General features: G+C 36.3%; 1 protein-coding gene across 1 annotated transcript in view; it reads right to left on the reverse strand.

Annotated features, from left to right (window-relative positions):
* The window catches only part of TRAPPC11 (trafficking protein particle complex subunit 11), a 23,277-nt gene continuing 8,541 nt past the window's right edge, over window positions 1-14,736 (reverse strand). Inside the window, exons 11-29 of the mRNA XM_086889875.1 lie at window positions 14,349-14,428; window positions 14,175-14,253; window positions 14,036-14,090; window positions 12,817-12,962; window positions 11,713-11,774; window positions 11,485-11,617; window positions 10,740-10,870; window positions 10,072-10,227; window positions 9,407-9,594; window positions 9,054-9,202; window positions 7,554-7,675; window positions 6,771-6,890; window positions 6,340-6,405; window positions 6,084-6,240; window positions 4,358-4,466; window positions 4,017-4,108; window positions 2,998-3,131; window positions 2,453-2,620; window positions 1-980 (exon numbers count right to left, since the gene is read on the reverse strand). Of these exons, the coding sequence (XP_086746001.1) occupies window positions 936-980; window positions 2,453-2,620; window positions 2,998-3,131; window positions 4,017-4,108; window positions 4,358-4,466; window positions 6,084-6,240; window positions 6,340-6,405; window positions 6,771-6,890; window positions 7,554-7,675; window positions 9,054-9,202; window positions 9,407-9,594; window positions 10,072-10,227; window positions 10,740-10,870; window positions 11,485-11,617; window positions 11,713-11,774; window positions 12,817-12,962; window positions 14,036-14,090; window positions 14,175-14,253; window positions 14,349-14,428 (2,192 nt within the window). The 3' untranslated portion in view covers window positions 1-935. The remainder of the gene's footprint in view (window positions 981-2,452; window positions 2,621-2,997; window positions 3,132-4,016; window positions 4,109-4,357; window positions 4,467-6,083; window positions 6,241-6,339; window positions 6,406-6,770; window positions 6,891-7,553; window positions 7,676-9,053; window positions 9,203-9,406; window positions 9,595-10,071; window positions 10,228-10,739; window positions 10,871-11,484; window positions 11,618-11,712; window positions 11,775-12,816; window positions 12,963-14,035; window positions 14,091-14,174; window positions 14,254-14,348; window positions 14,429-14,736) is intronic.

Here is a 14,736-nt window from a genome sequence, read left to right on the forward strand (position 1 = left end):
TTTCAGAAGTACTCTGTCACAAGCAGTTTATTAGAACTTCACTTTGACAATAAATAAGGTATTTCCCAAGCAATCAAAATGTAATTATTTAGAAAGTTAAACAACGCAAATTTTCACAATGCAATTTTTTATATATACATATTTTACTGTACTTTACACACCAGTTCATCCAGAGCTGTACAACAGTAGGATGTCTATTTTTTAAATTCATACAGCAGGAGACTATCAAGACATGTTTTTAACCTGGAAGCTGTGTGCGTAAAAGTAACCCCAAACCACATCAGCTCCAGGTTGGATAGCTCAACTGGTATGACTGAATCTCTGTTATTTAGACTAGCTGCTGAATTCAAAATCGGATGTATGGCTTACCCAGGAGAAATAGTGCCTTTTGAGAGTTATGGTTTTAAAGGACTAGTAAGCTGCTCAATTGCAACAGTAGGACAGAACCATTTGTAAATTACAGTGCTACTGCACAACCTGCTCTGTCTTCAACACAAGTGGCACAGGACAAACTTCTGTAAAAAATGGTAATTTTCAATGTTGTAAATCTCTTAATAGTAAACACAGACTTTGCACTTAAACTGTTAACTGTGAAAACATCTTTCAGGTTTGGTCAGATGAATTAGCATTTCTTCACTTAAATACTCGAGACACTTAATATGCCTCAATAATACTTTTAAAGAGTTTGACATTCAAAATTAACTTCAAAAGAATGCTCCCATTAAATAAAGCACCAAGATTTCCCCATGTGTTTATTCCTTAAAGAAAGTCTATGAAACACTAGGTTTTTTTTTAAACATTAGTTCTGCTAAGAGTAGTAATTTCAAAATAAAATTTAATTCTTATGGTTTGATCAAAGCCATGTTTCCAAAGTGAGCTTTACATATTCTGTGCAACATCCCATTTCTTTAAGTGCAGAAGTACAGGTCTCAAAGTTATGCAGCTGCAATCGAGTTGTCATCTGCTTGACGACCCTGAGGCTTTAAGAAAATAAAGACAGAAAATTAAAAAAAAAATAAAAAACAAGCCACCCAAACAAATTCCCCTCAAAACAACCAAACCCAATCAAAAAACCCATACCCAGACAGAAAAGATAGACTACTAGGAAACTAACTCTGCAATACAACGTGTTGCCAATGTAACTCTGGTACCCAAGTGTAGCATTAAGCTTACCCTACTTCTAAAGGTTTCCAGTAGTGGCACAAACACAGAGGACATCCAACTGGAATTTCAGTTTGGCCCCATGAGTACTTGGTAGAGGCTTCAGCTCCTCAACTGCCCCGCTAAATGCCTTCTCCACACACAGCTGCACAGCTTAGCATAAGGCCTGGCTGATCAGAGCTCTGAGGACTACTACACTATAGATAACTAATAATTATTGAGGTGTAAAACAGGAATTAGACTGACAGTTTCTTGGAGGAATTTTAAGCAACATCACTAGAGATAGAAAGAGAAAGGAAGAAATTTTAAAGAAGAAAAGGCATCCTTACAATAAGTTTTTCTAAGGTTCTGAGAACTCCAAAGTAAAGCACAGAATCATGAAGCTTGGGTGTCCACAGGAGCTTTATGAACACCATGCTTTTGAGAAAAAATGCCTCTTCTATTTACCTAGGAGGATACCCTGACAACCAGTCTTGAAGAGCCAGTGACTGCCAGCATACTCAAAAAGTAAGTTCTGCCTATCTCTTTTGGTTAAAATAAAATTGAAATAAAGCCAGGCCTGTTTCCTAGAAACATGGTTACAGATGTCTGAGCAAGCCCATCTCAAATCATATAAACAAGTCTTTGGGCTCTTTGCTTGTTAAAAGTCTGAATAAACAGTGAACAAAATATTCTGGAGACAGCAGCAGTGGAATGAGAAACCTCTGTTTGAGGAAAATGGATTTAAATGATTCTTAAGGAGTCAAAAAGTCTGTTTTTCATGGCATGATTGAACTGATTCAAAGATATACCACTTACGAAAAAAAAAATCTAGACTGATTCACTCACAGAATGTGTTTTTAGAAGTTATTTAGGGAGGTGTGGGATGCTACAGTGTCTCTGAACCTAGTCATATGCAATGCTCAAACACTTATTTCAGAAGTGCTATGAATTATGGTAATAAAAGTATTTGATTATTTAGCTCACTCTACTATGCTTAAAATAGAGGCAATTTTAACTCATTTTAGAGTGAGACAAGGAACAAAATAACAGGAACATGACAAACGCATTCAGTTCGTTCATCTAATGCTAACCAAATACATACTGCACTGAAACAGATTTCCTGAAGATTTTGGCTGACAACACCAATGCACAACACCAGATTTTTCAAAGCGAGTAACCCTGTTACAAGCTGGACACTTTAGCCTGCTTAGAGACACTCAGCTTTGAACATAGCTGGGTGGTTGTCCCCAGAGCCTGTGCAGCCCCAAGGGGAGCCTTTAAAAACAAGTCATTCCTCACACCCCCTTACCTTTACAAAAATGTGTGTCGGTATGAAACGTCTGAGCAACTGATTGGTGAAGTTTGGGAATCGCACCAGGTTAACGTGAAGAGAAGGTAACTGCTGATACCCAGCCATCAGAGGATAGAAGTTATACAACATTTCCTGCTGCGTGCCAGGAAGGATTCTTAGTCGGATCTTAAAAAAAGAAGAAAAGAAAGTCACAACCATAGGTAAGTTCTGTGTCCAAAAGCTCTGTTTACTTTCTATTTATGCACTGGTTACTTTCTGAAGCTGGAAAGAATGCAACTAATTTCCAGTTCTAGTTAAACTATTGCTTCTATACTGAAACACCATGTTAGCCGTCAATGACATGACAAATAGCTCCTAGACAGGCTTCCATCTAGGCCTTTTTAAAATGGAGTCTGCATTCCTATATTCTTCCAGACAGAATTTATCATACTTTAAACACCTAAAAAACAATGAGTTTGTCCTATCTGTACATTAGTGTATGATCAATGTATTTCTCACTACCAGATAAACCAGCAGGATCAGTGGATGTGACAATTCTGTACCTGTTTAAGGCCAGAGAACATGAAGGCATCACTGGGTTCCACAGACACCTCCACATCCTGGACTAAATTGGTCTTATTTTGCAGGTGATATCTGACAGGTAAGGATTCTCGGACTCGACCAAATGATGGAAGATCTTTGGAAAGAAAGAAAAAAAGAAAGTAATCTCAAATACAAAACACTTCTCAAGTTCCACTCAAAAAAAAAAAAAGGTATTGCAAAAAGCAGTGAAAAGTTAAGGAAAAAAAATACAAGAACTAGGCATCTAAAGCACTTCTGACAATTTTTTTAAAAAACAGATTAAACAACAGAACACAGCTTCATTAGCTTTTCAGTACCATGTTTCAACATCTAGTTACAAGCCTCCCAGCTGCCAACACTGCCCAAGAATACTAACTGGGAAGTCACTTCCATTGCTGCTGACTATTTTCATATTACCAAAATCTAATCAGATACTGTCAGGAAGCTCTTTCAAAGTGTAACAAGATAGGAGGATAGTGGAAGAATCTCAGTACAAATGAAACCAAGCAGAGGAAAACATTGAAATTATGTGTGTTTGGTAGGCATTTCAATCCTCCTCTCCTTTTGTGCAGGTGAAGTGCTAGAAGAGAAGCATTTCACCTGCCAACAAACATCTCTAGCTCTCCAGCCTGTTTCTTCCTGGGATACACCCAGAATGTGGGTGGATGGAACAACTGTTGCCACAGGCATCTAGAGAAACCTACTGTGAAGCCAGCAGAGGTAACTCCAGTCCATGTGCTGCCTTATAACACAGGTCCAGTACTATGTCAGCTCCACTGACAGCTTTTAGGAGAACACATTTGTGTAACTACTTACCTCCTCTTCCCTTCAAGTGGGGAAAGAAGAGCAAGCCTTGAGGCAGTTTCTTTCTCTAGTTCCATAATATTCAGCACCACTTTTCTGTACTCTGCTACAGTAAATTGAATCTCTGCATGCTGTAAAAATTTTGGCAGTGTTAAAAATTCTAAATGGGACATGTATGTTGCCAAATTGATATTACCTGCATTAACATGGAGGGGAATGCTCTCTACAATCACATGTGGTAGAGTGATGACTGTGTTAACAACAGGTACACTTTCCACAGGTGAACTTCTGCAGGAAAAAGTCAAATGCAGACCATGTTGAATATTATACTACATAAAGTATCAAGTAAGTATATGAACTAAATAATAATTAGTAGGTCCAAAGTCTAGATGGTGCTTGTTACAGGAAAATACAAAACTTTTTTGTTTGTTGCACTCCTCCCCACACCCAAAAAAACCCAAACTAACAACCCACTATCATTCCTAAAAAAAAAAATGAGCTTACTTCCTCTCCTTATTAAGGCAAATAGATTCTTACCTCTTCCAGGAAATTATATAACATCCAGTTGCCACTCCACTAGCATTAGTAACTGGAGGACATCGAAGGCAAAAGCACTCACTGGCACTCTCACCTGTCTGTAAAACAACTATCAGCAAGATTTTGTTTAAAACCAAAGCATAAAAACAGCCTAAGCCACCAAGTCTAGAAATGCAATATGACACAAACATTCAGCCAGAAAGGCCTTTGAAGTGCTTTGCAAAGTATACCTACGTAATGCATAAATCTAATAGACTGGGAAGTGTTCCAATACGTGAAAGGGTAACATACACAAATACATGTCACTTTACCTTCTGAACAGCATTATAATATTGTAATGTACGCATAGAATGAGTCACTGCAAATTTAGAGTTCATAAACACACACAAAAAGCAAAATAATTCCAATTCAAATTCTATACTTCTACAGTAGATTCCAAGACATCAGCATAAGATGCCTCTGATGCTTGAAAATTAAAATGAACACGGACGCATCCCCTTTCCCTCTCAAATGAGACCTGGGGAAGAGAAGGAATACAAGAAAAATATTCTTTTGGCTTTTCAGTGAAACTGAGTTCTCACTTTTTCTTCTTTTCCTTTTTCTCCACTCAAATTTAAAAAAAAAAGTACTTTTCATGTAGAGAGTGATTTTTAAAAAGTACTAAGAAAATAGGTTTCAGTCTTTCAAAATTTATCATTAATATTTAAAAAAACCCCATCAACCAAAAAATGGACAGCTGAACGGTTGATACCTACAGGGTTCATATGTCCTGGCACTTAGCCCTTCAGGAGCATCAACCAGAAGCCATGAAGCACAAGGTGCCAGAGGTGAAGATGAAATGTCATAGTTTGAAGACTAAAGGACCTGAGAAGTAATTGTTTTTTGCCAGGCAACCCTTGAATCAACAGAGCAAGTAGATCCTTGCAAGTCCTTGATTACATGAGTGGACAACTTCCCCACAGTCAGGCAGCCACCCAGAATACATCATTGGATCCAAGAGTTTTGACAAAACACATAATTCACATCTCTGATGCCACAAATGCAAAGACAATGTTTTGTTGGAAGATTTTGGATCAGCTCTACTTTTAATTACTCCACTTATTTAACTTTAAGGCTAACACACTGTAGTTTTAATGGCTGAGATCTTCAAGATAACTTCTTAAAACGCTAGTAATAAGTTACTAAACTGCAATAATATTAAAAAAAAAATATGGTTACTACCTGTTATTCTTTATAACCTACCCTTTCTAGCTTCACATTTTTCAGTTTTGTGACTGCAATCATGGACATGGATGACTGGCCTTTGGATACTGCCTCTATGGGACATACCTTGGTTTGTACCATATGGTACATACATTACTTTACATGGTAAAGTGTTTGCATTCCAGAAAGCAATATATATGGCGCAGAAACACTGGAAATATTGAATATCTTTTCATAAGGATATGTAACAAGTTGCATTTCAGAAGTACTTTAGGTGCTTTCCCTCACGTCTATTTATTTACCATCCATCATCCAAGTCTATTTAATTGACCTAGTGAAGCAGAACTACATTTTAAAGCATGCTGTTGTCCAAGTTGTATTCTGGCAAGCAACTACAGTACTAAGCAGCTTTCTTCTACTTGCAGTCCAAAAAGCAAACACTATTTAAAATGTCCCCCTTTATTACTCCCAATAAATGCAAAAAGTATCCTCCTGATAGAGAATATACTCTAAGAAAACTTACCATTCTCCACAAAAGATTCCAGTTGATCTACTGGGGTCATGGAAGCTGACAGCTGTAACTGGCTTGTTACAATCGTGAGAGGCCAAGGAGAGGCACTCAGGATGTCCGTCATCAGTAAAAATGGTATATCTGCAAATACTCTGTCCAAGTGCTCCAGCTGTTAAGACACACACAAGCTCTGACTATTTCTAACTAAACAGGGTGTGACTCCAAAGCGCTGTGATTCCAAAGCATGAACAACTTTTCAAACACATACCTTTGTGGAAACAAATTTGACAGCAACATCAAAAGGAAATACTGTGTCTATGGTTACAGTTTCGTCCTTTAGAGGCAATGAAAGGGATGGGAAGAAGAGAGGAAAAAAAGTTATATTCAGCTTAAGGCCTGGCTATTGATGTCAAAGATTATTAATGTAAAGTTACTTTTTTTAAATCATTATTTTAACCAAGTTCTCCCAAGGGAAGAACGTATCTTTAAAGATATTTATAAATAAATATAGAAAACTTTTCTTCTGATAATAATTATGGAACTGCTCATGCTAAAAAGAACTACCATACTGCTGATTTAGTATTTATTCTCTTCTGGAAAGGGTTCTAAGATAGCAATTCAATTTCAGCTTTTAGAATATTTCTTCTATTTCACAAATTTATCTCTATAAAATGCAAATGGCGCATCTTTAAAACCTACCCGGTGACACCTGCAGAGGATTTCTTTCCCCTCAACAACAGTGTTGATTAAGTAAGAAATGTAAAACAGAAACATTCTTGCACCAACTGTTCCACAACGGATGTATACTGGTTTTTCTAGCTGCAAAATAAAAGACACTGTATGAGCTATATCTAAACTAAATTAATCAGGCCAAGGGCTGCCCAAAAGTTGTTAATATCTGACTTGGTCCAACAGGGCAACAGTAGAATGGGCATTATTTTGACCATAATGTATCTCCTACAATGCACAATCTGGATCATACAGAGAATGATTTTAACCAGAGCAGCACAACTCCAGCTGCATCACCAGATTTGTTTATTCCAGATTCTTGTCTGTTACTTAACAATACAAAAAAAGAACCGTAACTGTGTAATATACAACACAACCAACTTCTAACTTACTAGTCACTTCAGTTTAGTGCATATTTGATCCTCTACCATCTTGAATCACACTTGCTGACTATTATCTACCGTCCATTAAGCAGTGCATTTCATTAGCAGTTGAAATTAACCTCTTTATTTCCTATCTCCCAGCTGTATCATCAAACCCAGAACATACCTTAATCTCCAATTTAGTCCAAAAGGTGATCTCATTAAAGGAATATTAAACTACATGTAAACAGTAGGCAAAATATGCCATAAGCATTTAATTTATTGGTTCAGGTATCAGAAAGTAAACTGAAGTCTGTCTAAGAGAGTCTTTTATTAGTTGGTCCCTATTTTCTTGAGTGTGATATAGAAGTAAGGTTTTTTAAGCCTTGACCTTTTCCCCTGGTTGCAAGTCTCCTACAGGGATATCAGGAAGCAGTGCAGGAAAAGAGTCATCACATGCATCTGTTCCATGAAGAGTCACCTGAGTTTTCTGAGTCAGGTTGGCATCTTGCCCTAGGATTAAAAACAGTGTTCACATCCTAACAATAACTAAAAGTCAAAAAACAAACAAACAAAAACATCTCAAAAAGCAATGCATGAGGAATTAACACAGTTCATTTTGTCGAGAGAATCTTGATGATCCAAGTTTTTCTTGATACTCTATAATGAAGTAGAAAGGAAGTTTCACTGTTCTGTGATTCCTTTGTTTTCAAGAACATGGTTTAATGATTTCACATATTTTTTAAAACTTTTCTTTCAAGTCGGTGTTGAAAACACATAAAAAGAAATGTATAGATGTTAAATGACACCATTCTTCAGTCAGAGCTTAACTAGAATAATGGCATTACTGCAATTACCTGGGATAATTTTCAAAGCAAAACAAGCTACATCTTGCCAAAGAGTTACAACTGCAGAAAATACATCACCTTGCCTATAAATGAAATGTCAGATTTCAATTGTTCTTTTAATACAATCAGCAAACCCATACTGACCTTGCATATCCCATGTTAAAGAAATTAGATCGAGCAAGGAAAATTAAAAAAAACTAAGAAAAACAAAGACCATCTATTAAACACTGCTTCAGGACCCAAGCCCAAACATCCAATTAAACAAATTTCAAAAACACTCCACTGACTTTAATGAACCATACAACACTATAGAAAACAAGGTTCTATTTCAGAATACATGGACCATATGGCAGCCTATATGCTAGTTAGTGGCTTAAAAATACTTTTGTCTTTCAGGATAATTGCTAAAAAAGAGGCATACCGAGTATAACATTTGGGCTTCACACACTGAAAACTGTCAGCAATTTCTACATACAGATAGGTAGGACTTAGACATACAATATTTGCATTTTTTTGCTTTGCTTTCTAAAAAGTACTGCCTCAGTGCTCCACTGCTCCCCAGATTTCAAGTGGTTTAAGAACCAAACCATTCTGTCCAGGGCAGGGAAAACAAAATAAGAAGGGTGGATGTGTGAGAAAATGCATAAAGTCTATACTTAGAAAACATTTAACTATCACTGTCTAGCGCTTTCAGCTCAGTAAGAAAAAGATCTCTGGGGAAAAGGAAAATTTAGTTACAAGCAAATTGAATGAAAAGTTAGAAAGGAATTCAAAAGCGTTCACATTTTCTTTCAAACTTGTAAAGATTTATATTCTAAAAATACCCATGTAAGCACCACAGACAAGCAGTGGTTGAAATAATCATAACTGGAAGAATCTGTTAGCTATTATTCTTACCACTAGTATTTCATCATTCCCAACTTTCACTTTGGTTTGGCTTTTAATTACTGCAAGAAAACAGTTTATTGTATCTCTCTGCATGGCATCCACAAAAAGGAGTCAATTATGAGACTGCTGGATTAATAGAAAATATCCCCAAATACCTGGCTTTAAACCTGCTGTAAGCTTGACATCTTTGGCCACTGTCTCCTCATGTGACTGGACTGTCACAATCAAACAATACATTTCATTAGTCAGGGCTGGAGGTTCATGACGCAGCTGAACAGAAATGTTCGGCACTCTAGAAATAATCCTTTAAGAGAAAAGACTCAGTTATTGTATCTTTCTTAAATAACCTGCTTTTAAGCCTAATTTAAAGGAGGCTAAAACACCCTACTGTTTAAGAAAGCTCCCACAACTGGTGGCCTATTAAACTAAGAGATATGAGACTCCTGAAAAACAACATGATGGGAACAACTCAATAAAAAGAGACCAGTTTGGAACCCCAATTACTCACATCGTGCTTGCCTGAATAGTCAACGTGTCCCAGTGCACTTCACTGTCTGGAAGCTTAGGTCTTCGCTTGAAGGACCGTGCTGCCTGCAATGCTTCTTGAGATGAGGAAGCATCTCCCCCTCCTCCTCGCCAGTTCAGAATCACACAGCGGCCAGATTCACTTCCCAGGATCAAATCCACAGAAGTGATCTGATAGACACAAATTTAAACATCTATTGGTGAGCCTTCCAACCACCTATTGTAGGAAATAGCTCTCCAGCATACACAGGCATAATAAATACATGTACCATCAAAAAGCTTGGGGACTGAAAACCTCATCACCCTAGGATTTAATTTAATGAAACAGCAGTGGAAAAAGCATCCATGTTCAGGTGCAAGCAGCGTAATAGGCTGAGATTTTCTACCCTCCCATAGTAGTATACCACCACTCCCTTTTTCAGTACTGCACATATTAAAAAAAAAAGTTAGAAATTTTCCTGAAACAATCCTTCAATTTTTGATTGTCTTTGTGTTTTGTCACTGTCAATAGTTTCACTCACTTTTGTTACTCAGTTTCAAGAATTCAGACATTCAGAACTGCAGTAACTTTTTAACTGGTGCCAGATTAGATGCAGTTTGAGTTCACTGTATGTAACAGTAAGAAGGGTAAAAAACAAACGGACAAACCTCAATCTTCTTTCCTACATCTTCAGTTTTGGCAACAAATTTGAAAGAGAACTTTCTTGTTTTGCCAGGCACTAAGCACATTGTTCCTTGTGATGACTGTTCTAGAATATCACTTTTCTGATAGGCTTCTTCAACAACACAGTATTGATTGTAATCCTACAATGGAGGAGAGGGGAAAAAAGTTGATATATTCAGACAGAACACATCTTTAGAGTGTAATGGCAATATTGCAAATATTAAAGCTCTGTGCTCTCTGTGCTACTGGATCAAACTGTGTTTTTCCTACTTTTCACAGTATCAAAGTTAGACTAGCAAGTAATTACGCTGCAATTCTTTGACACAAGATATCTATTATATTAATATAACTTCATAAATTAGAAGAAATAAGACATTAACCTGATCCTTCTGAAACCTTAGCAAGTTTCATAAAAAATTCCAGATATGACAGATGAACTAATTTGCATTTCAGAGTCTTATTCCAGTATCAATATACTTGTCAAAAGCGACAGATAATGCATTAAAAACCCAAACATCTTTCAGCTTAAGTAGTAACATAATTTTTGGAAAAACTTCTGATCTTTTTTTTAATGTTTAAAACCAATAAGATGTTATTCCATTCTTATTATCAGTTTCTATCATTAGGTCAGTCATACTTAAAATAGAGGTACCTGATTATTGAAACTGATGCAGAGCTTGGAAAACCTGATAGGATGAGGACAATCAGCTCTCAAGTATACATCAAACTGCACAGGAACATCAACATGAAAACTAGGAGCAAGAAATTTTGCTTTGCACTGTACTGGAATTAAAAAAGAATAGAAAAAGCAAAAAGAAACAAGAAGTGTTAAACAAACTATAACATTAAATTCCAGATAAACTATAACATTAAATTCCAGAAGCACGCTCCTGAAATGATTGTGGCAAGAACTGTTCTGTGTATACTCTTACAACTCTGTTTTGCAAGCAGACAAATTTGGCTACTAACACTATCACAGAAATCCACTTTACAGCACTTGGCCAAAATCTTTGCACAGGAGAGGAGATGCAGATGCCCACCAGAAAATAGACAGTCCTGTATATTTGGATGCCACTCATGTTGGCATGTCTTTTCAATGGCAAATACTACTTTGCACGCATTCTGACCTCTTTCCTCACAGTCCTACTTCAAAGCACACCAGAATGTCAGAGGTTTCCCAAAAAGCAGGGAATTCTTTGGCAATCCATATCAGAGATAAGAGACCACTGACTTCTCTCATTATTTCTCATCTTGTTGATTTAGACAAGGAACAGTGCAAGGCTGGAACAGTGTTGTTAGTTTTAATACACCCTTCATATTTTCATCCTAATTAATTATTTTCAAGGTATAACTACATCCAAATTTATGATCTGGTGTAAATTTGCTTTTTTACTTACCAAATGGTATAAAATCTTGGACTTCTATTGTAAAAATATTACTGCCTGCCAAGGAAACACGGTCAGCCCACAATTTCTGTGATGCTTTCACAGCAGCAGTGTCACAATCAGGTTCAGGATCGGGGCTTTCATTCTGTATGCAGCCAAAGGATTACAAAGAATGATAAAAGAAGGTTACCAGACACTGACCACTCTTAGGATTATTTAAAAGGAAATTCTGCCACTTACCATCAGAACTTTTATGAGATTTTTTTCTATTCGAGACTTCTGATCTTCTTTAAGAGTAGATGCTAATAAAGAGAACAAAACAAAGATTACAAGACAGAAGCAAGGGTCTCTTTTTTTTTTTAACTTAACAGTAAATCTTTCCTTCACATTGCATCTTTCAAATAACACATTCCAGAGGAAAAAAAATTCTAACATGAATCTACTAATAATGGACATTCCCATTTTAAATGTTATCTCTTACTTTCACTGGAACCAAGTAAAATATTTTTTGATTAGACAAGCATTTTGTAATTTATTGGAGCAAAGTCTCAGAAGAATAATACTTATACCTCCCCATTGTTTATGTTTAAAAACAGAAGAAAGCATAGACAAGTCTGGAACACGCAAAGAGGCCAGCTCAGATAATACTAGAAAAAAACAACTACAGAAGGTGACAGGAAGAAACAAGGACTACTTAAAATAACCATTCTTTTCTTGAATAAAGGTAGTTTTCCATCATTTTCTAATCTTCAATACAAAGCAGAGTAACCTGGCTAGCTCTAAGAAGATGTAAACCCATTTTTACCACAACTGCACTAATAGTGGTATTAGCACCTTAGGGCCCAAAAGGGATCATTTCTGCACTGTTAAGGAGCAGGCATTACAAAGACCCAAGTGCTTACATTGTTACTGTGGAGCCACCCAATGCTACATTTTTTCCCTAAAACATCCCACAAACATATTTCATCAGCACAATTCTATAAAGAATCTGGGAGACACGTATTAAAGTCCAGAAAAATTGCGTTAGTTTTGTTACTAGGAAAAATGTTTTTCTCTTTTAGCTACACTACAGTTCTTTCCCATCCCTAACCTCAGGAAGTTCCTGTTACACTATTTGAACAGTGTCAAATGAAGCTCTGTGTCTCAGATACCCTGACGCAATCTGTTTGAACGCAAGGAATTTGATAATAGAAGAGAAAGACAACGCAACTCCCAGTGTAGCACAGCAGGCAGTAAAAATCCAGCACAAGTTCACAGTTATTTTGTAGTCAAATACTTTGAAGTACTGTAAGCACTGTGTCTGACAATGATTTGTCATATTTCAAAATATTCTTAAAATAATACCTCTGCCCAGTAGCTCTAAAGAGTACATTATATAATCTTTCAGCTGGGCCATCAGATATGAACATTTGAGTGCTGTTGTCAATATGGAAGTGAGGAGGGTCCACCATCCTTCACTGCGATATTCACACATAACATAATCCAAGAGCCTGCAACACAGCAAAATTGAGAGGAAACAAGTTATATTCACCAATATTTTTAGAAGCTTGCATTTATCTGGTATCATTCAAAATTCATCTTCACTAATACCAATGCTAGATAAAAGTCTACTGTTTAGACAAGGCAATGATTTATCAAAAACAGCATGAAACTATGATAAAGAAACATTTATTATCTGAATTTTCTATTTTGAGCTAGAAAAACTTTCACAAGAGAGCAACAAGCAAACTCATCTGTCTTCATATACAGAACTAGCAAAACAGCAACTGGACAGAAGTACCTTAGTCCAATATTGCATTAAAAATATGCCTTACTATTGAATATGCAGTAAGTATTTAGAAAAGCAAACAACACCCCCACAATAAAGTCCCCTTCCAAACTGAAGAAATTTAATGTTCCTTATGCCAAGATGTTTCTTTTCTCTCCTGCTTCCTATCCCATTCCTATCTCCCTTCAAGGGTTTCAAAGGTCCAAACATTTGCATCAATCTTTATCAGGCAAAACTGATACACACCTTAATCTGTTCCTAATACTGACCACTGTTTGCTGTTACTAGCAAAGCAGAGAAGTGACATTTTTAAACTTTTAAACTCTTCTCAACTATTTAAGACAAGAATTTCTGCCTACTTCAAAAAAATCTACCTAACATAAAAAATGCTTGTTCATAGAACAATCAGGCTTGACACAAATTGATCTTTATCCTATCATTACTCTCTTCCATGTAAAGTCCAATCAGCTATTATCGAGTAAATAAATCTCTCCTACTTCAAACAAGAGAGACAGATAGACAGCACTCAATCAATGAGCTAGAAATAGATATTTGCCCAATATGCCAATTCCCACAACAGCTCAGAGCAGGAAGTTTTTATGCTGTAATAACTGACTCATCTGTCTTACTTCCTTTAATATAAGTGGGGTTCATAGACTGAATAGCTTGTGCTTCAATCACAGCCAGATACAAGGAGCACCTCACACAAGCTTCCAACATTATTCCATAGCAATAAGACAGGGGGTCTCAGTGAGAAGACAGCACATAAAAGAAGCAATCATGAATGATACTCACTTCAAAGCTTTGGCATAATCTTTAGCATAGTAATATTCTTCTCCCATTTGAACCACTGAAAAAAAAATAAATTCCAGATCACTATTGAAAGTCTGTGCAAAATTAAATTTAAAAAATGCATCTGATTATCTATACTCACTCAAATGACTTTTCATTCTTGGACATTTGTATTTCTTGAACTGTGCGACAGCATTACTCAACAAAGTGATTATTAGTTCCTAGCAGATAAAACCATTACTGATATCATTATATATGCAAACATTAGTGCCATGTTAAAGAAACAGATTTTTTTTTTTTAAAGAATAAAACTTACCGAGTGAAGAACATTTTTCTCTTTTAACTGTAGAGATAAAATCCCCATCTTCTCCTTTTCAGGATCAGAAAGATCAAAGCCTGCATAAGATGATGAAAAAATCCATGAAACCTGAATTCTGTCCAGACCCAAAGGGAACAATTTATAACATGTGCAATATGCAATGCAAGCTTCAACTCAAACACAATCACACATTCTTTTACTTCACAGGCAGCTCTATCTCCCTAGAAGGGAAATTCTACGACACAACTATCTTTTCCCTTGTTTTAAAGAATCTACCCAAAATCAGAAAATTACAGTTAAACCACCTAGTCCATATACTGCATCTTTTAACATTTAACATGTGTATGTTAACACAAATTATCCCTTTTCTAATATTATCTCAAAT

Source organism: Cyanistes caeruleus, chromosome 5 (genome assembly GCF_971803275.1).
Source record: "Cyanistes caeruleus chromosome 5, bCyaCae1.hap1.1, whole genome shotgun sequence".
Lineage (NCBI taxonomy): Eukaryota > Metazoa > Chordata > Aves > Passeriformes > Paridae > Cyanistes > Cyanistes caeruleus.